The 24,537-nt window shown below is 37.9% G+C and overlaps 1 protein-coding gene across 4 annotated transcripts in view; it reads left to right on the top strand.

Moving 5' to 3' along the window:
• The first annotated feature begins 13,184 nt into the window (after positions 1-13,184).
• tprb (translocated promoter region b, nuclear basket protein) overlaps positions 13,185-24,537 on the top strand; it is a 24,759-nt gene continuing 13,406 nt past the window's right edge. For all 4 annotated transcript variants that reach the window (XM_049480697.1, XM_049480688.1, XM_049480683.1 and 1 more), the window contains exons 1-23: positions 13,185-13,366; positions 15,376-15,480; positions 15,558-15,631; positions 16,318-16,414; positions 16,506-16,609; positions 16,786-16,950; positions 17,081-17,173; positions 17,337-17,417; positions 17,570-17,657; positions 17,739-17,879; positions 17,966-18,072; positions 18,322-18,519; positions 19,091-19,198; positions 19,290-19,519; positions 19,655-19,818; positions 19,900-20,042; positions 20,564-20,712; positions 20,833-20,995; positions 22,199-22,333; positions 22,428-22,568; positions 22,903-23,068; positions 23,720-23,886; positions 24,109-24,261. In XM_049480697.1, coding sequence (XP_049336654.1) covers positions 13,216-13,366; positions 15,376-15,480; positions 15,558-15,631; positions 16,318-16,414; positions 16,506-16,609; positions 16,786-16,950; positions 17,081-17,173; positions 17,337-17,417; positions 17,570-17,657; positions 17,739-17,879; positions 17,966-18,072; positions 18,322-18,519; positions 19,091-19,198; positions 19,290-19,519; positions 19,655-19,818; positions 19,900-20,042; positions 20,564-20,712; positions 20,833-20,995; positions 22,199-22,333; positions 22,428-22,568; positions 22,903-23,068; positions 23,720-23,886; positions 24,109-24,261 — 3,123 coding nt within the window. In that variant the 5' untranslated portion in view covers positions 13,185-13,215. The remainder of the gene's footprint in view (positions 13,367-15,375; positions 15,481-15,557; positions 15,632-16,317; positions 16,415-16,505; positions 16,610-16,785; positions 16,951-17,080; positions 17,174-17,336; positions 17,418-17,569; positions 17,658-17,738; positions 17,880-17,965; positions 18,073-18,321; positions 18,520-19,090; positions 19,199-19,289; positions 19,520-19,654; positions 19,819-19,899; positions 20,043-20,563; positions 20,713-20,832; positions 20,996-22,198; positions 22,334-22,427; positions 22,569-22,902; positions 23,069-23,719; positions 23,887-24,108; positions 24,262-24,537) is intronic.

Here is a 24,537-nt window from a genome sequence, read left to right as displayed (position 1 = left end):
TTCCCTGGCCATGATAAAGCTAATGTTAATGGATTAGCAATTAGTGCTAGTGCTAAAGTAAAAGCTGAATTTGAGCTAGGGACAAAAGAAAGAAAACATACAAGAAAACAGATAGAGAGTACACAGGTGCTAGACAGAGAATGATTATTAGTTGTGCTGTATTATTTACCTGAGGGGAAAAAAACAGATACTGTGCTGAGAAACCCATGTATCCCATGCCAGCACATTATATGTTAAATAAATTGGTGACTATAAAATAGAAAAGTAGAATTTCAAATTAATCTAGGGGTGTTTGTTGTCTGGAGAGAAATTTTGACTAAACAATATATAATTTATTCCCATTTCTATACACACTAACCTCATTTCAGAGAATCAAAAATAATTAAACAATTAGCTATTCATATTCTCCTTTAATTCATGCACTACAAGAAAAAAAGTCACAGTAAATGCCCACACACAATGCACTCCTACTATCATTCATCATGCAGTTATATTTAAATGAATTGTAATTGAAATCACTAAATATTGAATATGCACTATTACTGAAATGTAAACTATCAAATCAAATTTCAAATCAAATCAAATTTATTTGTATAGCGCTTTTTACAACTGGTGTTGGCACAAAGCAGCTTTACAGAAACATGATTACAGGACAAAGAATCAGGCAAAACATTAAACATAGAATATACATAATACAGAACCCCCAGTGAGCGCGGAGGCAAGGAAAAACTCCCTCAGAGCCGCAGGAGGAGGAAGAAACCTTGGGAAGACCAAGACTCACATTAAAGGGGGGACCATCCTACCACTGGTCAAATGGCTTTTAAATTAATTTTAAAAAGTCTTTCATACATCCACATAGGTTTTATATATTCAGGTGTATAGCAGCTCCACTAATGGCTTATAGAGTAAGATGGATGATGAGCAGCTGATCTGTGGTGGTGGATGGAGAAGAGCTGACTTCAGAAACTTCCAGTCTGGCCAGACAGAGGACATGAGAGCCTGAGGGTCCAACATCCCTCGGTATCGGGTCAGACAGGTGGGCAGTCAGTAACTCGGAGGAAGGCAGAGAGATGGAATTAGTTTTGACTGGATTTATGTAAAACAGAGAATATAAAACATTATCAGAGTGTGGCAAATGACTCCGGCAGATCTAAATAAAACAGCCTAACTAAAGGCAGAGAGCCAGAAGGTAACATAGACATGAAGGCTCCCTGAAACACTGGCATCCACCCACTCCACCGTCCACAAACCTGAGTGACCGTGTGCAGTGGGAGAACAGCAGCACCAGCATCTCAGTTTACCACAATTTCCTCTGTCCATGAACCCCTGAATCTGCAGCCTTATCTAAAGGGAAAAACATTAATTACCAAAAGCTAAACTAAACAAGTAAGTTTTCAGTCTAGACTTAAAGATTGAGACTGTGTCTGAGTCCCGAACATATTCGGGGAGATTATTCCAGAGTTGAGGCGCTTTATAAGAGAAAGCTCTTCCTCCTGCAGAGCTCCTCTGAATTTTAGGAACTACTAATAAACCAGCACCCTGAGATCTAAGTAATCGCGGTGGTTCATAACAGGAGATGAGGTCTTGTAAATACTCAGGAGCGAGCCCGTGTAGGGCTTTATACGTTAACAGGAGAATTTTATAGTCTATGCGGAATTTGACTGGAAGCCAGTGCAGTGCTGATAGTACTGGACTAATATGGTCAAATTTTCTCGTTTTAGTAAGGACCCTGGCTGCAGCATTTTGAACTAGCTGAAGTTTATTTAAGTTACTGCCGGAACATCCAGACAGTAGCGCATTACAATAATCTAGCCTTGAGGTAATAAAGGCATGTACTAATTTTTCTGCGTCATGCAGTGATAGGGCATTTCTTAGCTTGGCAATATTACGGAGGTGTAGAAAAGCTGTTCTAGTAACATTAGATATGTGTTTATCGAATGCTAGATCTGATTCTATGATAACTCCAAGGTTTTTAGCTGCTGAACCAGGGGTGGCTGAGAAGTCAGCCAGATTTAGCATTAAGTCTGATAATTTATTTCTAGCAGCTTTGGGGCCTAATAGGAGAACTTCTGTTTTATCACTATTTAATAGGAGGAAGTTGTGCGACATCCATGATTTTACATCTTCTACACAATCCTCGATTTTCTTTAATCTCACTCTGTCATCAGGTTTGGCTGATATGAAGAGCTGCGTGTCATCTGCATAACAATGAAAATTCACATCATGTTTTCTAATAACTTTGCCCAGTGGGAGCATATATAATGTAAATAATAACGGTCCTAATATAGAGCCTTGTGGAATTCCATATCTTACCTTGGTATAACTGGAAGACATATCATTTAACCTCACAAACTGATAGCGATCGGTTAAGTACGATTTAAACCATGCTAAGGCAGTTCCGGTTACACCGACCATGTTCTCTAGTCTTTCTAAAAGGATAGTATGATCTATTGTATCAAAGGCTGCGCTCAGATCGAGAAGTACGAGTAGGGAAACACAGCCTTGGTCGGCGGCTATAAGTAGATTGTTTGTTATTCTAACTAAAGCTGTCTCAGTGCTATGATAAGGCCTAAATCCAGATTGAAATTTTTCATAGATCTGGTTTCTTTGCAGGTAAGAGCAAAGTTGTTGGGCTACAGCTTTTTCTAAAATCTTAGAAATAAAGGGTAAGTTTGAAATAGGTCTATAGTTAGACAGTACACTAGGATCAAGATTTGGTTGTAATTTAATGTAATGTAATTTGATGTAATTTAAATGAAATAAGGTAATGATCTGAAATTGCGGAGGTTTGAGAATGAATATTCGGGTTATCTATGCTCACACCCAGGGTCAAAACTAAATCCAGAGTATGATTACAGTAATGAGTAGGTCCTGTTATATTTTGAATAATACCAACTGAGTCTAAAATTGATGTGAATGCCTTTTTTAATGGATCACCCAATTTTTCGAAATTAATGTTGAAGTCTCCAACTATAATCACTTTATCATTACTTACTGCTAAGTCTGTGACAAAATCACTAAATTCTTTTAAAAATTCTAAATAGGGCCCTGGCGGTCTGTAGATGTTAATTAAAGAAAATGCATTCTTTTTTGTAACTGGATTAATTATACTGGTGTAAAGAAGCTCAAAAGAAGTAAAATTTTAATAGTGTTTCTGATTGCTAACTAAGGTACTTTGGAAAAATATGCAGACCCCACCTCCTCTACCGGACAATCTCGGATTGTGTATATAATTATAGGGGTGGCTTCATTTAATGCTACATATTCATTTGGCCTAATCCAGGTTTCTGTCAGACACAGAACATCGAATTTCTGATCAGTTATCATTTCATTCACTAGAACTGCTTTTGAATTTAGAGATCTAATATTAAGTAAACCAATCTTTAGGCTTGAAATGTTAGTACTACAGTCTGGATATGATTGTTTAATATAAGTTAAGTTATTTAGATTTACTGTTTTAGTTTTTTGATGTTTTTGTTTGACTCATGGGACAGACACAGTCTGAATACATTGGTATCTAGGTAACGTCTCTTTGCAGCTCGCAGACGGTCGGTTAAGCCTCTCTGTCTGCGGCCTGGTCCCGGCTCTGGATTGTCAGCAGCTTCTAATACTACTCTGCCGACTAGCTAAAAGACTATGAGCTATGCTGCATGAAAGTAAGGCAGCACCCTCCCGCGTGGGGTGGACACCATCCCTACCTAAAAGACCAGGCTTGCCCTCAAAGTGTAGCCAGTTATCTATAAAGCCCACATGATTTTCTGCACACCACTTGGACATCCAGCGGTTCAGCGAAGAAAGCCTGCTGTAAGCTTCATCACCACGCCTCATTGGGATGGGGCCAGAGCAGATTACCTCCTCGGACAGCGTCTGGGCCTGTTTAATCACCTCTTTAATATTAGCCTTAGTTACTTCAGACTGCCGCAGACGAATATCATTGGCCCCTACATGAATTACTACCCTCGAATATCTCCTATTCCCTAACCTGAGGTTGCCACTAATGTCCGGTACTCTGGCTCCCGGTAAACAAGTAACTTTTGCCGCTGGTGCCCCTAAAGGAGTAGCTTTAGAGTACCTTTAACAGGCTCCTCAGTTGGTGCTTGGTGAGATAATTAAAATCATTAAAATCATCATTTTTTTTCTCTTCCTTTCCTTTCTGTTTTCTCTATCTATCTCTTTTACATGTATGGAGATGCCCTGTTCCTGATGTTCCCAGCCTGGCTCTCCACTGCCCGCTGTGTTGTTCTCCGGCTCTGCAACCCTGCACTGATTACCATTAACACACTCAGTATCTGTTTCTGTATTAGCCATAGCTCTATAGTTTGTGCCCATCACATTCTTATATTCATAAATTAGTACCTGTTATATTAGCCATAGTTCACATTAATTCTCTGTACTGTTTTTGTTCTGTTATTTGTTTGTTGTTTGTTTGTACTGAGCGGGTCAACCCGAGTAGGATGGGTTCCTCGGACTGAGTCTTGATTCCTTCCAAGGTTTCTTCCTCTTAAAGGGAGTTTTTCCTTGCCACTGTGTCACCATAAAATTGTCATCTCTGTGGTGCTGCTCATAAGAGGCGTGGACCTGTTTTTCCTGTAAAGCGGCTTTGTGACAACCTTTGTTGTAAAAAGCGCTATATAAATAAAATTGAATTGAATTGAATTGAATTAAATGAGCAGTGTGCAGTTTCTGCTGCTTTACAGTGTTTTATAAAATCGTTCTGTTTGTAGGGCTGAATGTTACAGGGAAATAATTGTCTTCTGCAGCGCTCTACTTCCTGCACACAAAAGCCTCCATTATTCAGCTTATGTAATGAACACAAACAGTTTGTCAATATAGAAACACTTCGAGACTGCTGTCCAAATCCAGCTCTGGCCTCAGTGCCGGGGGAAATATGGACAGTTTCTAACTGTTTGTGTATTCATGCCATTCAAATCAGTGTGTTTTAAGATCCTAGTTTAAAAATGAAGCCAAATTAGATTTACCAATAAATATGTTGGTTTTTATTTAGAAATTTGAAACATAAAAAAAACTAATTCTGTGTCTATCTTTATCTACCTAACAGTCAACATTATCTGAGTTATTGTCAGTGTTAAGTTATTTTATTTAGAAATTTATTTTAAAAAATGAAAATGATGGATTTAAGAAAATGATTTAAGAAAATGATGGATCAACTCAAAAAATATTTTCTTAATTGAAATGTGAGTAGGACCCTTTTTAAAAGGTAATAAAAAATACAAAAGTTTTTCTATTGTGAAGAAGATTTCTATTGTGTGATGACTCTTTAAATAGATCCTTTAAAGGGTTTTTACAATCACAAATCTCTGCTTTAATCTACAAATTATATTGGTTTAGTTATGCATGTTTACATGTATTCAGCCAAAAAGGTCCATGAAACAAAATAATGTGCCTTGATATTATTTTATTAAATCAGTTTCTCCTGTTTTTATTCACAAATTTATAATTTTTAATTTTGTTAATGGTCTAAAAACCGTTGGTATAGTATAAAGTCTGGAAAAATTAAAAACGGAAAGAAATTATTATTTTTTAAAATGTAAGCCATTTTCTGTATAAAAGCTGTGTTGTGTTTCTGCACTCTCTCAGTACTTAGACAACATTGCGTGTGTCCGTTTAGAAAACACACACTCTGTTGTTAAATTCTCTTGTTTGTTGTCAGCTGTCATAAAAATGTGTTACCATCAGCAGTGACTGACCCAGTGTTCACTCGGAAGCTGACAGAGACCCTCAGTTTCCAGCAGAACACAAAACACACAAGTATGGATGAAGTGTTCCTACTTGTCAAAATAAATTAAAGAAAGATGTCAGTAGATTTTCACCAAACATAGCAGGGTTGAAAAAATAAATAAATAAATATATATATATATTTATTTATTTTTTTTTTTTTTCCATGAAGGGCACATTTGAGTTTTTTTTTTAATTATGACAAATTTTTACAGGGAAGCAAATCAGAACAGCCTGCCTATTCTAATAGATAAAGAAAGTTGAAAACTGTTGCAGACATTAGCCCATACTTAGGTAATTAATTAATGTACCTCATGAATGAATAAAATACAAAAAATGTTAAGATGAAAGCTGTTGGAAGTATCTTTTTTATAATACTGAATAGTGAACTTTATGAGGTTGGTATCAACGTTGTTCTGCTGTTGTCCTTAGTGAGATAACTTTATCACATACCTGCAGCACTGTGATAACTTTATCACACTGTTCAGTTACTCTGTTTAGTCCTTGCTGCTCCTGAAGCATGCTAAAACTATGAATTTAACGCTGACTGTTTGTGTGTCTATTATTTCAAAACTGCATTTTCTGCTCCCAATACATTTCTTTTCTTATTATAAAAGGTCTAAATCTATAAAGCATTTAAGCCGTAATGCATTATTTCATAGCAATTTTTATACCTCTATGTTTGCACTACTGTTACACGAATTCTGTTTATACTTGTACTGTCATTCCCTCTTTAATCCCCCATCACTATTGAACTATTGTCTAATATCTTTTGTCTCATGTATGTCTATAAATGTGACCATGTATTGTACATTTATTGTTATCCATTCTTCTTTTATATTTATAATCTTATTTTCTGTACTTGCTGTTACTTTTGGAAAGGAGAGTAACATAACTTCCATTCTCTGTATGTCCTGTACATACACAGTATTGACAATAAAACTACTTGACTTGACTTTTAATTGAAGAAGAAAGTACTGAAACCCTGAGGCGGCAGAGTGTATCAATGGAAGCTTGTAATACAGAGGAGCAGAGCTTCAGTGACAGTGACCAAGCAAGGTAAGATGTTTCCCAAAAAAGGAAAATGGAAGTTTAAAAGATCTAAAAGGTGTGACACAATTTTAAAGGGAAAGTTTAAAACAGTTTTAAACCTGGGTAAGATGCCCAGAAGTGTTGCATATTAAAGTGACATCATGCTAACAGACAGACCACCCCTGCTTAAGTCACTGTTAGTGTTTTAAATGTATTGGTGTTAAGGGTGCGGAATGATGCAGTGAGGGGGGTGGGAGAGGGGTGTAATGGGGTCGAGGAATGAGGTAACAGGGGGAAAGGCATGGCTGATGAATGAAAATTACAAGCCACAAATGCACAAACACACGCCCTCACACACACTAGAAAGCCTCCTACACAGTATCTTATCTAGCGCTCTCACGCAAGTGGAGCGCATCAGAGGTTTATTTTCTCAATGTGTTACCATAGAAACAGACTAGTATGGAGAGAGGGAAATAGGAAGAGAGAGAGAAGACCAAAACAAATGACTAAATGAAAGTTAAAACAATTGACTAAACACAAATTCCACACATAAACTTTTCCATGAGCAGAAGCACACGTGTACACTCTGATGGCCCTGTTTTTCCCTGTCTATTGCTTCCTGCCTCTAGCTCCAAGAATGCAAACACTGCTGCGGCATTAACCTAACGGACGCTAGCTGTGGTCAGTTTCAATTATGAGTACCTTATTTTAAGCTGTTCTAAAGTGGGGTATTGAGTAAAGGTGAGCAAAGGCAAATATCAGTCTAGTTCAAACAGTCATCTTCAAAGCATGGTGAGCAAGGCCTTTGAAATTCTCCACAAAGAGCTGCATAGCAGAGAGAGGCGAGGTTACAGTATCTCTCCATCCAGACGGCCTTACTGTAAATAACTGTCTGCTGCCTGAGGGGCCAATAACTGCATTAACTACTTGCTCCTTCATCATGTTATACCACTCATTTAGAAATTCCACATCCATTAGTCATCAGCACACACACATATGTGTTATAACTAGTTACAACAAGAAGAGAAAGAGAGAGAGATTGTTCTGAAAAAACTAGCGAAACCATGTGTGTAATAATGTGTTGACAATATCACACAGGTAGCAGATCCCCTTATAGCAGACAGGGTAGTGATGCAGGTATGTAAAATGACCCAAAATGCTAAATATAGCATCAGCAGACATAAAAACCTCATGTCTACATAAAAGTAAATACCTGCACACCCTTACCATCACACAGTGCTGTTCTAGTACCCCCTACTGACCACCTTAGTCCCACTGCAACCACTCTCACTGTTTCTATGTCTAGGGCAGTGGTCTTCAAACCGTTTTATCATGAGGCCCACACTCTAAAAAACAGAGGTACGACATGAGTACTTTTTTGTACTCGAAGGTACACTCTTCATAATTGTACCCTCAAAGGTACAATATTGGTCTTTACAGGGTCAGATTTGTTCCCTCTGAAGTACAAAGTCATTTCTAACAGCAATAAGTACAAATTTGTACCATTTAACCAGCCAAAGGGTACATTCAGTATTCTGCATCACTGTACTAATGAACAATATATATTTAAATTGCACATTTTTTTATTTGAAAGCCAGACAATTTTGTATCATCAAGTTTTTGAGCCATTTTTAGTTGATGATAATGTTTATAATCTTTATGATCTTTACTGCCACAAAAACCATGGGTACAAAAAAGGACTTTCACTGAAAGGTACTTTTTTGTGCCTCAATATAAGGTACAGCCCCAGCGACAAGCTTTGTACTCTTTTAAGTACAAATCTGTACTTATATTTCTTAGAGTGCATTTTGGCACTTTTTCGACATTTTGAGGCCCCCACAGCTAAACCACATACTGTACATATCAATATGCAAAATACAGTAGTTTTTTTTTTTATCTGGTCAAGTCATTTAATTTTTCCAGACCTTTCCTGATAAACTAGAAAACAAACTGAAATAAAAAACATCACATAAGAGATTCTTCTCTAAACATCACATAATAACAAAGCTATACTGCATTCCCCACCCAGTCCTTAAGTAGCCTAAATAACATTTCAGTTCTTTAAGTAAAAACTGTATTATCTCACTTTCTTGCTGTCTCTCATTCAAATTCATGAAGCACTGGAAAATGTTACAGTACTGAAGAGTAAAGGTGGTGTGAAGGTCAAACTGAAAAAAAGCAGAAAGAAATAACAATAAACACCCATTTATACAGATGCTGATCATGGCCGTAGCCTATCCCTCTTACTCTCACTCTCTCTCTTTCTCACGCACACATTTTTATTTAACTTACTGATGACAGTAAGTAGTTGTACTTCACTAATCTCCTCTGTAGCCTTGTTCACGTGGCGCTAAATTATTCATGTGACAGTAATTTTGGCCATTTATCATTATAAAAATAAAATACTGCAATATTCTGTAAAAACTAAATTATAAGACAATGAAAATTCCAATAATTTTATGACAGAGTCATTTAAATATTTATTTTTTAATCTCACTTCTCACCTGCGCAGTTTAAAGACCTTGGTTCAAAAGCGTGTCTTATTTAGCTGGTTAACCTAAGCCCATTTTATGTTCAGTTTAAACATTAAAATAACTGGAAAGTTTAAAAGTGAAAAGGTTCTGAAGGTCAATGGTGGGATTATGGGGTCACTCTATCCCAAATGGTTTCTATGTTTAGGGATCCTCCTCTGCACAAATGTGGTAATACATTGGAGTGAGGAAGTGTGAGGAATTGTGTTTAATCTGGCAAGATGTTTTTAGTTGTACTTGTTTTTTTATTTGCTATCAAATAAAGTACAAATATGTACTTTGTTACCTTAGAACATCGTAGAACATTTGACTATCTATACTTTACTGTAGTAAATATTTTTCAGACAACTTTTTACTTCTACTCCCTACATTTTTATTCAATTATCTGAACTTTCTATTCCTTACATTTAAAAATAGCCTCATTACTCTTTTTTCATTTCAGCTTGTTTTCATTCCGGCTTCTCATCAGTCAGATAAATCAGATAATTCTCTCCAGCCCAGATAGAGTGAATTTGATTGTGGTTGGATGAGAAGTATAAACATATAGCATTCCGACACCCTATTGGTTTATACAGATCCAGCACAATATCACAGTCCAGCAAGAACATAGCAGACGTATGTACTTTAGAATGAAGATGATCTGTGCAGAGACTCAAGAGAAGTTCAGACGAACACCCAACTAAGCTTTTTTAATATATTTACATTCTACTAAAATACATTCATGTACAATGAGCATATATGCAGCTAAACAGGGAGCCTAGGGCATCCCAAATTTTTATAACATTATAGTCATTATGGCTTTTAGAAAAATGTGTTTTGGGGAGGGTTGGTGCACTATATGCTTTTATCCTTAATGGCATGTTTTCCTTACAATACTTTTACTTTTATACTATAAGTAGTTTTGAAACCAGTACTTTTTACTACTGAGTAAAAAGCCTAAATTTATACTTCAACTTCTACAGAAGTATTTTAAACTCTAGTATCTATACTTCTACCTGAGTAAGGCATGTCAAGACTTTTGACACCTTTGGTGACAGCTATAGTTGGCATAAACCATAAATCTAATATAATGTCACTGTAAAATTTATTTGTCACTTTTTGACGTGAATCTTGCAGACATTCTTTACACTGTTTTCTATTTATGTGATGAGAAACAAAAATAATCGCTCTGAAATGTCTTTTTACGCTGATTTTAATAGAAAATCAAGAATGTTTTTTCCTTCCTTTAAAGTTATCATTTTTAAGATGTATGAAAAAAAAACATGGTGATAGTGTGTGTCAGATACAGCAGTGCTGCTGAAGTTTTTAAACACCTGTCACTGCTTGACTGAGCATTTACATCCACATTCATAAACAGGTTGTTGGTTCTGCACCAGTTTCTTAACTGCTGCACCTTCTCTGTCTATGCTGACTAGTTTTTCTTGCTGATGAAACCCACCACATCTGTCTCATTAGCACACTTTATGTGGTTTGATCTGTACCATGAAGTACAGTCATGAGTCAGCAGTAACCAGGAAGGCGCCAGTGCTCACGATGGTGGGGCTTGAGATGTTTCATCATGACTGACCAAGATCTCTCTGCCAGGAATTCTAGCGCCCACTCACAGAGAGCTGTTCTGCATTGTGAGGACTAGGTGGAGTGTGGTACCCACATACTACAGTGGGTCCAGTAAAGAGAGTAAGTGCACTTCATGATGATGATGATGAAGTTCATTGAAGACACTTTAGTGCCACAGGGATGATGGTGGTGGTTATAAAGCACATTTGGATGACTGTAGTGTTTAGAGAGATGTTGAACATGTCAGTGAGAACATCTAGCACCTGGTCTGCCCATTCTCTAAGCATGCTCCTGTGTATGCTGTTTATTTGTGCAGGTATGTGCTACACACCAAATGTTCAGTGCATCTGAAAGAGTGGTATTGCTATCTCAAGTGGATGAAGGTGTCCTGTAGTTGATGCCATGCCACATGCACCATGTATCTGCAGTGTCCTGGTAGTAATCATGTTTTGTAATCTGATGGCATGGGAAAGCTTGGATCTTGGCCCTTGCTTGCCTGCCTTAATCCCTGATTTGAAGGCAATTTATCATGGGTTTTTCAGCTGTGCACACAGCTCTGCAGTCGTCCAGAATTACAATCAAATAAACGCACATAAAAGAAAATCATAAAAGTCAATCATATCACTCACATTTTATCTTTTTTTCTGATTAAAAAATAAATAAATAAAGTGTGTGTTATACATGTGCTTGCAGTATACAACAAGGAATGAAAGAATAATATTTTATACATAATACACATTTAAACATTTTATACAGTAATAAAGACATAATAGTGCACAAATAGAACTCATATTTTACTATGTAGAATGAATATGTATGTGCCATAGCTGTTTGGCAGCACATTTAAACCAGTAAAAATATACAATAACAGATATTTTCTGCTCAGTAATTGACCTGAGGTTAATACAGATTAATACTGTGAGACTGATGTGCTGTTTTCATGAACCAGTGTCTTGTTAATGTAAATAAAGTAAGAACCATGTGTTGTGTTTTTTTAAAGCAGGGAACATATGGTTGACCTCTTCTGGAACACCACCCTGATCATGGTTCATTAACTGCATAGTTTGGTTTCTAACACACCTACCTGAATATAAGAACAGCTTGTTAATGAGTTGGGCTGGGTTTCCCGAAAGGATCACATAGAACACTCACTCTGCTTTTGAAGATAATTCAAGCACTATAACACTTTTGTGAAACTCATTATGGGCTCTGAACGCATGAATTGGTTGAAGTGTTAGAACAAGTGAAAAGCTGAAATATGCAGGAGAGGCGGTATTTCACACGGAGGATAAAATTCTTTGTCAGAGGCTCATTAAATTAAGACGAAGAGCAATAGCGCCATCTAATGCACTACACTGACTACTGTATTTGTGTAAAAACAAAAACTACAGAACCACTTGCGAGATTTGCTGCCTAATAAAATAAATACCAAAACTCCTACTGGAGAGGGAAATTTTATTAATGAAAATGTAAATACTCACCATTCACATTAATAATTAGGACTGCACAATACTGTGGAAAAATGACATTCATTTTCAGCAATATATATGTCAATATAAAAAAAAAAACTCCTGGAACAAAGATTGAGCTAACACGATAAAGTCGTATTGATAATCATGCATCGTGTTTGTCCAAAAATAAAGTCAAATAAAATAATTTGGACAGGTATAATAAGCTTCTGGTAATATCTGGTAAATATGTAATAAAAAAGTGCAGGATTTTATTTTATATAAGCAACAACATTTTTTGTTAGCCTGATATGTTTCATAATAAAATTATACAGTATGATTTTATTTGACATTGCACATCCAGCAGTGTAACTAATACCACAAGCACATTGTGACGGCAGGGCTAAAACGATATGCTGTGCAGCCCTGCTGGTAATGATTACATTAAACTTCCCCTACATTATTCAGTCACACTGCTGACATAGCTTTAAAGGAGTTTTGATTAGTGATGAGTTAACGCTGATTTACAATATCTGTAAGGAAATACAAATTCAAGATATGTTAGTTTATAAGTTAGTTTCCACTATTTGTAAGAAACATTAAGCATATGTGCACTTTCAGGACATTAGATATCTATGATTCAGATTTGATTTGAAAAATAATGATTAATTTCTTAACAAAAAACTTTATTGTAGACTTTAGAAGTACTGGGAGAAACTGCATTACAGAGATCTGTAATGAGATTGTAATCAGAGCGCGGACTGCGTGTATGAGTGGTGTGGGTCTCCTCCTCCTCCTCTGCAGTGGCTGTGTTGTGGACTCCGCTCCAGTAGGGGAGGTGAAGCTCCTCGGGTTCACAGTGGAGCTTTTTTAAACGCAGAGCGGAAGAGCCGCGCAGCGCTGTGGTGAAGATGGCGGCAGTGCTGCAGCAGATACTGGAGCGAGCTGAGATCTCTAAACTCCCCAAAGCGGTTCAGACTAAACTAGAGAAGTATCTGTCCGACCAGCAGACTGACACAGATGTGCTGAGAGCCCACCATGAGCAGTTCCGCGTGGACAGCGGTAAACACCCAGACCACAGCACCCTCAACACACCGCCATAGCGGCACAGATAACAGCTAGCTAAGCTAACTAGCTAAAGTTTACCTCTCACCAAAGATATTACCCGTTAATGCGGTTCAGTGTTACTGAGAGAACATCTACAGTGAGATAGATAACCGAGGTTAACTGTGTAACTCTGCGTGACTCAGAGAGACCCATAACAGCTGAAATAAGGTTACAGTATTAGAGCAGAAATAGAGAGTGTTGGGTTAGCAAGCAAGCCAACTTTAGCTAACTTAGCTAGTTAATGTTATCCTACTAAAGTTGACTGTTGACAGTCTGGTGTTGCTTTTGTTAAGAATGTATTGATTAGTTGAGGTTTTCTTACACGTCTGTGCTGAAATTAGCCTCTTGCACGTTGAGGGAAATTCTTAAACACATCATAGACAGAGAGAGAGGATGGGTAATCCGGGTCCAAAAACTAAAAATCCAGCTCAGGGTTTCCTCCAGCTGTCTGCACGGCTTTTCTACAGCATCAGACCATCCCGCCAGGTGGAACTAAATCCAGGGCTGGATTTTTATTCTCTGTACCCGGATTAGCCTAGCTCTTAGTTAGTTTAGCAGTCAGCAGGATTTGATAGACTGTTTTTGATCAGCTAAGTGATGCAGAATGAAGTGGGTAAATGGGTACCTGAGTCCGATATGGATCTAGGCAAGCTGAGCTCAGCTAACGTTACATATCTGAGGTTAATGGGTTGTAAGTGTTAAGAGGTTAACACCCATCCCCTCTCTCTCTCTATGGTGTGTTTAAGAATTTCCCTCAACGTGCAAGAGGCTATTTTCAGCACAGACTTGTAAGAAAACTTCAACTAATCAATATATTCTTAATAAAAGCAACACCAGACTGTCAACAGTCAAATTTAGTGCGTGGGGTGCGTGGCGTGGATTTGACAAGTAGCTAACCTAACCTAGAACTAGTAAAGAAGCTGAAGAAGTGATTTTTTTCTATTTAATGTTTTATTGGTTTCAAAGTAATTGCAATATACAGGAAAATAGCACATTAATTAATCTCAACGAACAAACAAAAACATTTGTTGGTAGCATACCAGCGATATTGAGCACCAGTGTACTAAAAACAATAAAATATTCCACATGGGTTTCTGTACTCATATCACTGAGAGCAGAGAACACAGAGCTAGCCCAACATCATTACGCCATGTAGTGTTGATGATGGAAAACTGTCTTTAGTTAACATTTCCTTTTTCTTCTGGATTATTGTTAAAAAGTCTCACATCGCCGCTCATTTAAAGGTTGGGCCTCTTCTACTTGAACATGCTTTTAGGCGAAAACTAAACAAAAAGAAGCTATATTACAATAATAACTTTATTATTATTTACATGCTCCTTTGTACGCTGGAAGCATACAATACAACAAAATATAGGAATATAGTACAAACAAGATGTACTCATTTAACATTAGTAAAGTCAAAAGTAAGCGATACATATAAAACCATAATGTTGAATCAATGTTAAATCAGTGTACACTAAAAAATCAATTCTGATGTCAGAGGTCGGTGTTCTTCAGTGCATTAAAGATGGAAACATGAACATTGATTCAACATGCTATCTGATATAAATAAATGATGTAACTTAGTCAGTGTGCTACTAATTGTGGTGGTCTGTTTGATTTTGTTTACTGTAATGTTGAATTTTGTTTTGGATGCATTCTTTAATTTCTGCAGCCAACGACAGAGGATGTCTCACAGGCTAGACCTTTAAACAACATTAGTTATGTGTATCTAATACAGAGATTAATGATTTATTTGTTCTGTAATTATGATTCTCATTTTTTGTTTTATAATATAGAATATTTGTTGTGAATTAAAAATATCCTTTCTTGCTCTAAACCTGATCGAACAAGATAACCCACTAACAAGAGTATAAGTGGGTAATGGAAACCGTTTGATGTTTGACAATAACTTAATCTAAGAGTTTTTTTTTTCCTTTGTTTTCTTTTTTTCTTCAACTTAGAACAACAATATTTTGACTTGGAGAAGCGATGCACCGAGAGTCAAGACAAGTTTCTGTCACTGACAAAAGACCATCATGCCCTCAAAGAAGATTTTTCTAAGCTCCGTAAGTGTTTCAGCTGTTTGGTGCCAAAAAAAAAAAGGTCCAAAACCATGTGCTAAGTATTGTTTGTTTATTTGCAGAGGAAGAGCTTAAAGCTCTACAAGAGAAGACAAAGGAACATGAATCCTTAATTTCAAAGCTGGAATCAGAGAAGGTAACTAAATGTGTATTCTAGATTTTGGTGTCACCATTAGGAAAGGTCAGGTGATCTAAACTTGTAAGATTTAAAATACTATGACTTTTCAAAACTTGTCAACAATAAGCATCCATGGAGTTGCCAATTACTGTTATTATTGAATCTTACAAAGCAGGAGATGAAAATAAGAAGATGACATGGGTAGTGTAATTTTAAAAATAGCATTTAACAGGATCAATGGGTGTCAGATTATGGTCTGAGAAAATTGTGTAACCAACTGAATGTTGAATTTAGCAAATAAAAGTTCATTGTTACATTACATTACATTACATTACATTTGTCAGACGCTTTTGTCCAAAGCGACTTACAATAATAAAATACAAAAGTAATAGGAATTAAGATTTTTAGATTGGGCTTAAAGGAGGTCGAAGGGAAATAAAGGGATAGAGGAGTGAAGGAGGGGAAGAAGGAAATGGAGTTAGAAGTAGTTAGTGTGTTAGAGGTGTTTGGAGAGTAAGTGCTCTTTGAAGAGCTCTGTCTTCAGGAGTCTCTTAAAGATAGCAAGAGATTCTCCTGATCTGGTAGTGGAAGGTAGTTTGTTCCACCATTGTGCATTAAAAATTGTGAAATCTGTAGTGTGTGTGTGTGTGTGTGTATCTGCCATGTTGATGAAAGTACCAGAAATATTCAATATTCTTGTGCAGAATCAACTTTCCAAAGTTAAGGATGAGCTGGAAGCAGAGAAGCGAGAGCTTGTGCGGACCCTGGAGAGGCGATCGCAGGAGGTGGAAAGTCAGAGTGGTATGGATGCAACTGTTTGCGAAGTGACCTTTATTTACCCTGGACATTAGGTCTAATAACATTCTAACATTTATGATCATTTCTTCTGCAGAGGACTTAAATCGTCTTAATGACCGTCTAGTGGAGACTAATGCAGCGAAGATGCAGCTGCAACTGAAGCTAGATGATCTGGAATCCTCCGAAGTCTCCATTAAGGTTTGATGAGTTTCTATGTTTACTAAACTGAAATGTGTTTAACAGTGTTTGCCAGGCTTGATAAAATGCCCCCATATTTAACATTTAATTAAGAGAAATAAACACAAATTGTATTCCCTGCTTAAATGTCTAGTTAAATGTATGCCAAATATTGACTGGTGTGTCTGTTCCTCCAGTACAAAGAGAAGCGGATGGAGCAGGAGAAAGAACTCCTGCAAAGTCAGTTGACTTGGCTGAATGATGAGCTGAAATCTAAAAGCGATGAGCTGCTTGCGCTCTCCAGACAGAAAGGCAGCGAGATTTTGGAGCTGAAGTGTAGTCTAAACGACAAGGAAGATGAGGTATGAAAAGGAACAGCCTCAGATATAGATTTTCATTTAATGAAGTGATTTGATTATTGAGGAAATTCAGATGGTCCAGATTCAGGTTGATCCCTAATGTTAAACTTGTTTGTATGTGTGTTTTGTGCAGGTTACCAGATTACAGGATCAAGTAGCCAGTCTGAAAGCCTCCCATGAGAATCTTCAGAAGCAGGCAGAGGACATGATCTGCAAACTAAAAGAGGTGTTAAATTTGAGATGAGTGTACTGTTTTAAATCTGGTTATTAAATAACTTTAGGCTTTTTAGGGTCTCATTTCAGTGATTAAAAGTGAAAAGTGAGGAGCCCCGATTACTGAATTGATGTGCCTTGATTATGCTTAGCTAACACACCTGTTTTCCATGTAGGCCAAAGAACAGCAAGCCAGTTCAGAGGAGAAATTCAGAAATGAGCTTAATGCAAACATCAAGCTGTCAAACTTATACAAGGTAAAGTCTTTAAACTGTATGTTATCTTTTGTGATAACTGTTTAAAATACATTGGAGCTATTAAAGTGTTTGAATGTAAAATGAGCAGCAGCCTAACTAGGGTTTTATTCAAGCATCCTATTCTATGTTTACTATGGTGGTAATTTGTCCAGGGGGCAGCAGCTGACGCAGAAGCTAAGAGTGAGGAGTTGAACCAGGCTGTGGAGGAGCTGCACAAGCTGCTAAAGGAGGCAGGAGAAGGTAAGAGAGGCTTCTGTCAGTTTCTACTATCTCCTTATTCTGTTCCTAGTTTTAAAAAGAAGTGTTTTTTTATCTGGGCAGCACACAAAGCTCTGGAGGTGAAGATGGCGGAGATGGAAAGCGGGAAGCAGAAAGAAATGACTGAGTTTAAGGAGCAAATCAGCAGCCTTGAGAAAGAGCTAGAGAATGCTAATGAACTCCTGACACACACAAAGCACAGAGGTGGGTCCCTGGCAGTAATGGCTTCTCTTTGCTTGATAAAAGGTTTAACCCACATTTGGAGATGTTTATTTTTGTTTTGTTTTTAGCTGTTAGCAGCACATCTGCTCCCATTCTCACAGAAGAACAGCTGACCACCATGTCTCCCACAGCAGCAGCGGTCTCCAAGATCAGACCAGACATGAAGCTCACTGAGGTAGTACAGTCCAGAGCATGTATTTGAGAGTCGATCACTTAAATTTTACAACTTTGTTTTTTATTTGTTAGCATGTTGTAACGTAATGCAGTAGTACGATTAGTCAGACTTTTCAAGTAGTTTGTGAAAGTGGAAATAATAGACCATTTTTCACAGATTTGTAGTAGCTGACTCGACAACCTATTTGACCTAGTTATTGAACTGGTGTCATTGGTGCCTCATTAGTCTCTTTTTATGCTTTGTGTGCAGATCTACACAGCATATATCGAGTCCCAGGAGCATCTGCAGCTTGAGAGGCTGGAGAACAAGCGTGTAAATAAGTATCTGGATGACATTGTTCAGGAGGTGGAGGCCAAAGCACCCATCCTGAAAAGACAGAGGGAGGAGTTTGAGCGCACCCAGAAATCTGTGGCAAACCTATCAGCCAAGCTGGAGCAAGCTGTTCAGGTGAGGGGGCGATCAGTTACAGTTCCCAGCTGAAGTATGTTACTGAACCCCATGATTTTCTTTTCTATGTAGCTGATTTATTACAGAATTTCTTATTTGTGGCTAATTGAGTTGAGAAATGCCAAAAACTGTCACCCGTGTTGTTTGAAATGAAACACTTCCATGCTGAAATATGGTCTCATAGTATTGTCCCATAAATGCATATATAATATGAACTGAAGTCATTACTTAAAAAAAAAAAGTTATTGTGTTGTGGAACTGTATTTTCCAAAAGTTAATCATTTTAATGACCATGCTCACCCAAACATGCCACAACCATGCTTTGTCTTTTTCTATAGAATTAAGAGATGATGCATGTTTTTATCTGAGATTTCAAGACCTATTCTTAAAATCTTGGACCCAAACATTTCAAATTACAAAATTATTTCAATACATTTTGCCTAATTCTGCATATTTAATAGGTAAAAGAAATGCAAAATTGGCAGAGGTAAAATCTACATTTATTAATACACTAAATGGTAAACTGCTAACCTGCAAGGTCATTTATTAAGCCTTTTCTCTGGTCCTGCAGGAAGTACAGCGTTTGCAGAGGGAGACTGATGAGGCCAACAAGCGAGCATCTGTGCTAGAAAGAGACAATCGGAGGTTTGAGACACAGTTGGCTGATATGGCTCAGCAGGTAATGTTGATAAAAGTGAAAAACTTAAATTTGAGCTAATTGTCTTAAAGTGGTACCTCTTTGTCTCACTGTTAGCTGTCCTGTCTCTCAGGTGCGAGTGCTGCTGTTAGAGCTTGAGGAGGCCCGCGGAAATCATGTGTTGCGTGACGAGGACTACCTAAGCTCAGCAGATGTGAGCAGCACTTCAGAGGTGATCTCCCAACACCTGGTAACCTTCCGCAGTGTGGAGGAGCTGCAGTCCCAGAACCAGCGTCTACTGGTGGCCCTCCGAGAGCTAAGTGAAGCACAGGAAAAGGAGGAAATGGAGTCTGACAGCAGCAAGTGAGTGACTTGCAAATCAATGAGTGTACTATACATCTACTATACTAAACTCCATTATTTTTTGATCAATTAGAACTTATGAACTCTAACTTTTTTTTTTGTTAAAATCAAACTCAATTGTTTGTTCTCCATTAGACGCAGTGAGTTGCAGAAGAGCCTGGAGAAAGCCCAGGCTGAACTAGAACAGCTGAGAGAGCAGCGTGCTCACCAGATGCAGCTAGCAGAGTCCATTGTGCGTCAGCGAGACATGTACCGTGTCCTTTTAGCTCAGGCCACAGGGGTCAGCTTTCCTCAACAAGGTAATAACCAACTTAACCATACGCTGTTAAAAGAAGCAGGCTTTTAGGTTTAAATTGACATAAGCAATATTTCTATTCCAGGAACCACTCCAGAGGAGTTCTCCCTCACCTCCACCCCCCGACGATCCCCTGCGGTCACACCCACCACTGCCACACCCACTGGACTGGTCGCCACATCAATGGAGTCTACAGAGACTGTGGAGGCCAAGGCTGCCCTGAAGCAGGTAAGTCTGTGAATATATATTATTCTTTGATTAGTAAGTGAGTGAGCACTACATGGCAGCAAAATCCAATATGACCTTGCATATAGCTTGCAATATACAATACAGATATCTTCCCAAACTCAGATTGTAAAGTTTATTGGCATTGTATATTTAAATAATATAAACACAGTCCTATAATTGAGCCTGATTGCATTAAAAGCTTTCGAATCATTATATACACATAAAAAGAATTGTTAACTAGCTTTACAGACATATCCTATTGGTAAAGAATTACTTTTCATTGTTCGATATGATTTATTATTTATGAATACATTATTTATTGCAAATCGCTGTGCTATAACTTGAGATACCAGTTCAGTAACCCTATAGTAGGCGATCCGTTAAAAAAAAAAAAGATGGAAAGAAAAGTGGACTGAGCACAGACTGTTTGTTTTGTTCACTGCTGATTTCTACATCGCCTACTATGGCTTTAATGTTCTTTATTGTGCCAAAGCTTACTTTAAATATGTGTTTATTCGTAGCTGCAAGAAGTTTTTGGGGCCTATAAGAGGGAAAAGGCTGAGAGTGGAAAGGTTCTGGGTGAGCAGTGTGAGAAGCTACAAGACCAAGTGTCAGAGCTACGATCTCAGAATTCCAAGATCTCCACTCAGCTGGAGTTTGCCTCCAAACGGTAAGAATTAAGGTCTTTAAAAACAATGTGATTATTTGTTCCATGCATTATTTGGACTAGCAGAAAATGCAGTTTCATCGTGCTGCTACAACTGGTTTATATGAAATGTGCCTGTGGCAGGTATGAGATGCTGCAGGATAATGTGGAGGGTTATCGCAAGGAGATTGCCTCTCTCAGGGAGAAGACCCAAAAACAGGCCACAGACGTCCAGAAGAGTGAACAGACCATCCACACCCTCACTCAAGACCTACGTGCAGCTAATGAGAAGCTTACCATGGCTGAAGTGAGTTGATGCAGCATTATAGCAGCACTGTCTCTTATAGTATAAATGTGTCAGTTAGTTTTGGTTGGCTTTGCATTGGTATTGACAGATTTTCAGCCTAACCATCATTTAGCCCAAAACAGTGACATCAGAACACCGTAGAGCTAACAAACTCCACTAAAGGCTCTGAGAGCTACACTACATCTCTGCACACATTGGTGGTGCTCAGAGCTGTGCTTACAATTGTATCTATGGGTGAAATGCACAGAACGTTACAGGATGATGCATTACCAAATTTGTTTGTCCTCAATTCTCAATCAGTATCTGTAAACTGTTGATCACGCTGAACGGCAGTTGGCCAAACATAAAATTACTGATTACTTGACAGTTGATCTCTAGTGTCAGTTTCTGTTCTAGAACTTATCTATAAAATTGTCCATTACTGAGTGGCCTTGTGGCTGTGGATTAAGATTGTTTCGCAGTTTAATTTGTACTTTTTAAACCATCGTTCCTCTGATATTTCTCTAGTTTAGCTGATCCTTCGAGCTGACCAGATCATATTTGTAAATTAAGAATAAGAGCAGCACTGCGAGTCTCCATGTAAGGGTGCCTTGGGAATAGTAAGCTGTAGTTCCTCAATCAACCACTAGATGTAACTACAGAGCTGGTGTGCTAATATTAGATAGGGGATATTAGATAGCTGTTTCATGCCTTATTAATTTTTTTGCTCTTTGATTTAATGTCACATTTTTAGAATGTGTGAAACACGCCTCCTAAGAGGTAGCAAAATAGACTTTTAACCAAGATTGTGTATTTACACTCTGTGCTACACAGTACAGCACAGCTCAGCCAGAGTTTCACAGTTTTAATGTGGTTAATTTGAAAAGAGTACATTCCATTTTCAGAGACTTAAGATGAAGCACATTACAGAAGTCCACTATTCCTTGAAAGATTAATGTGACATCTGGCCTGCCCTCAAACGGTATCTGTGAATGACCATTAATCATTCATCAGCTCAAAAAAAACAACACTGGTCGTTTCATCTCTTATCGGTACAATAACAGCTGCTGATTCTTTAGTTACTGATTGTTGTGCTTATAGTGGTTCCACTTTAGCCCGACACCTCCATTCGCGTCACAGTGTGATTTAACTGTGAAGGTTTGACATTGTCCTTACAGTCCAACACAACTCCAGTTAAGCACTAAATGGCAATCTGTTTGTTAGTCTCGAGTGGAGAGTCTGCGGAAGGAGAAGGATATGCTGAAGATGGTGGAGTCCAGACTGTCCCAGGAAAAAGAATCTATTCTTTCACAGCAGCGCAGCCAGAACCTCCTGCTCACCAACCTCAAATCAATTCAGGTAATTGAGCTTCCCACTCTTCTGTGCGCTACAGTAACTAGATAAAAAGCTTTGGTCTTAAAGATGTGTTCTGATTTTTTTCTATTTTTTTAAGGCCACTCTTGAACGCTCAGAGACGGAGACTAGGCAGCGACTGACTGCGCAGGTGGATAAGCAGGAGCGAGAGATCAGCCAGCTGCAGAAGAGACTGGAGCATGAGGTGGAACAGAGGCATCTGCTGGGGCGCAACCAGGATGTAAGCATAGTTTATTCGGCTTTGTCTTCAGGTGTTGCACAGCATCATATGTAGCTGAGGAATTGTTGAAGGGTGGTATATCCATGTTAAATGTTGAATGTAAGTAAACACTGCATTAAGTAGCTTTTACTACCTGCACTTAAATAAAGGTAAGAAATTACCAATACAGTGCTAAGATTTAAAAGTACTGTACCCTGCAATATACGTACTATTTAAGTGAAATTACTTTCATTTCATATCCACAACACATAGTTTCTGTGCATGTTGAGTAAAACCTGCATGAACGTGGTCCGCTCTCTCAGTCTGAGGTAACTAAATGTGTAAATTTTCACAGATGCAGCTCCTGGATGCAAAGAAGCAGCTTGAATCACAGACTGCACTATACCAGAGGACCAAAGAGCAGCTGAACGCTGCCCAGCAGGAGCTCAACACCCTGCAGCAGCAGCTGAGCAGCGGAGACCATCATCGAGCCTCCCCCACTGCGCATACGAGTCATACAGGTAGACATACTGTTGAACCAGAATAAATTTACACAGTCTGGAGTACGTGAATATAGAATTCTTTTAAAAAACATAGCAGTGGAAGCCTGTAAGCATTTAGACTTGTTATGGTAATTCTTTTGGATGATATGGTGTCCCATAAGTAATTGCAATAAGCAATATTTTTACTACTAATAATACAGTTGCACAATTATGCATTTACACCTTCTTTTTAAAGGGCAACAAAAATATATTGATTAAGAAAGAAATATTATAATGCTTATTTTACATATATGTTATTTAAAATATTTATAGTTGACATACCGGTTCAATCACATTAACAGGCTTTTCTTGCCAAGTATACACAATGGGCAATATTGAGCTCAGAAAAAATGATTAAGGTTATGTCTATATATTGTACGATAAGTCGAAAATGTTATTTCAAAAATGAAGTATTGTAACAGGCCTATAGGAAGATAAGTCAACTATTGGTATTGGTTTCGGCCTCAATAGGTTACTAGTGGTTGTTTATTTTATATGTAAGAACTACCATCCTGTTAGATTCTTTATTATTCTATACAACAACCAAGGGGGCACCCGGAAATCGTAATCTTCATAGTAATGAAAGCTAGCAGCACTATTTACTTTTATTTTTATGGTTGTGTGCTACAGGATTGCAGGGTTCTAACTCTGATGTGGACGAATTGCGTGGCCGTTTGAAGCAGACTGAGAGCAAAGCTGAGGATCTGGCTGAGAGAGTCAAGAGCACCACTGCCTCAGTAGAACAGTACAGGGCCATGTGTCTGAGCCTGGAGGAGGCCCTGGAGAAAGAAAAACAGGTGACCAAGGATGGAATAAACTAAAATATTCAGGTTTAAGTAATCTGTAACTGAATGTAATCGTGATTTTAAGAATGAGAATCATTTTTTCAATTCCCAGTAGCCTCAGGTGCTGCTCTTGTGAGTTTGTGTCTGATTATATGTACAAAAATGTAATAAAAAAAAAAAAGATACTAGCTATTAGATCAATACATATGTGGTCTCTTCCTGTCCCTTTATCAGGTCACTGAACAAGTAAGGTCTTCAGTCGAGAGCCAGGTGATGGAAGCTCAGGAGCAGCATCGACAGCTGGAAAAGAAGCTTTTAGAAGTTGAGAAGGAGAAACAAGAGATTCAGGAGGAAAAACAGAAAGCTGTGACAGCCATTGAGCAACAGGTACAGCTATCATTTCCTGGTGTTATTTTACTGTATTATGTGGTCCCTTTTATGGGAAAGTGAGTTTTCCTTCCTTTTTTTTTTAACAAAATTTTAACTAATGTGTGAACAGTGTAGGTTTCAACAAGTCTATACAAACATTAAACAAATCTGCAAAAAATGTTTGTGATGTCACAAGAACCAACTCATTTACTTATGTCCCTATTCAGTCCATCACAGTTTAGCCCGGGCCATTGATATCGCAGTTCTCAGGAGTTTGAGTCCAATCAGCTTTTC

The sequence above is a fragment of the Astyanax mexicanus genome, chromosome 1 (genome assembly GCF_023375975.1).
Source record: "Astyanax mexicanus isolate ESR-SI-001 chromosome 1, AstMex3_surface, whole genome shotgun sequence".
Taxonomy (NCBI): domain Eukaryota; kingdom Metazoa; phylum Chordata; class Actinopteri; order Characiformes; family Acestrorhamphidae; genus Astyanax; species Astyanax mexicanus.
Note: the sequence above shows the minus strand (reverse complement) of the source record. Positions and strands in the feature narration are given on the sequence as shown.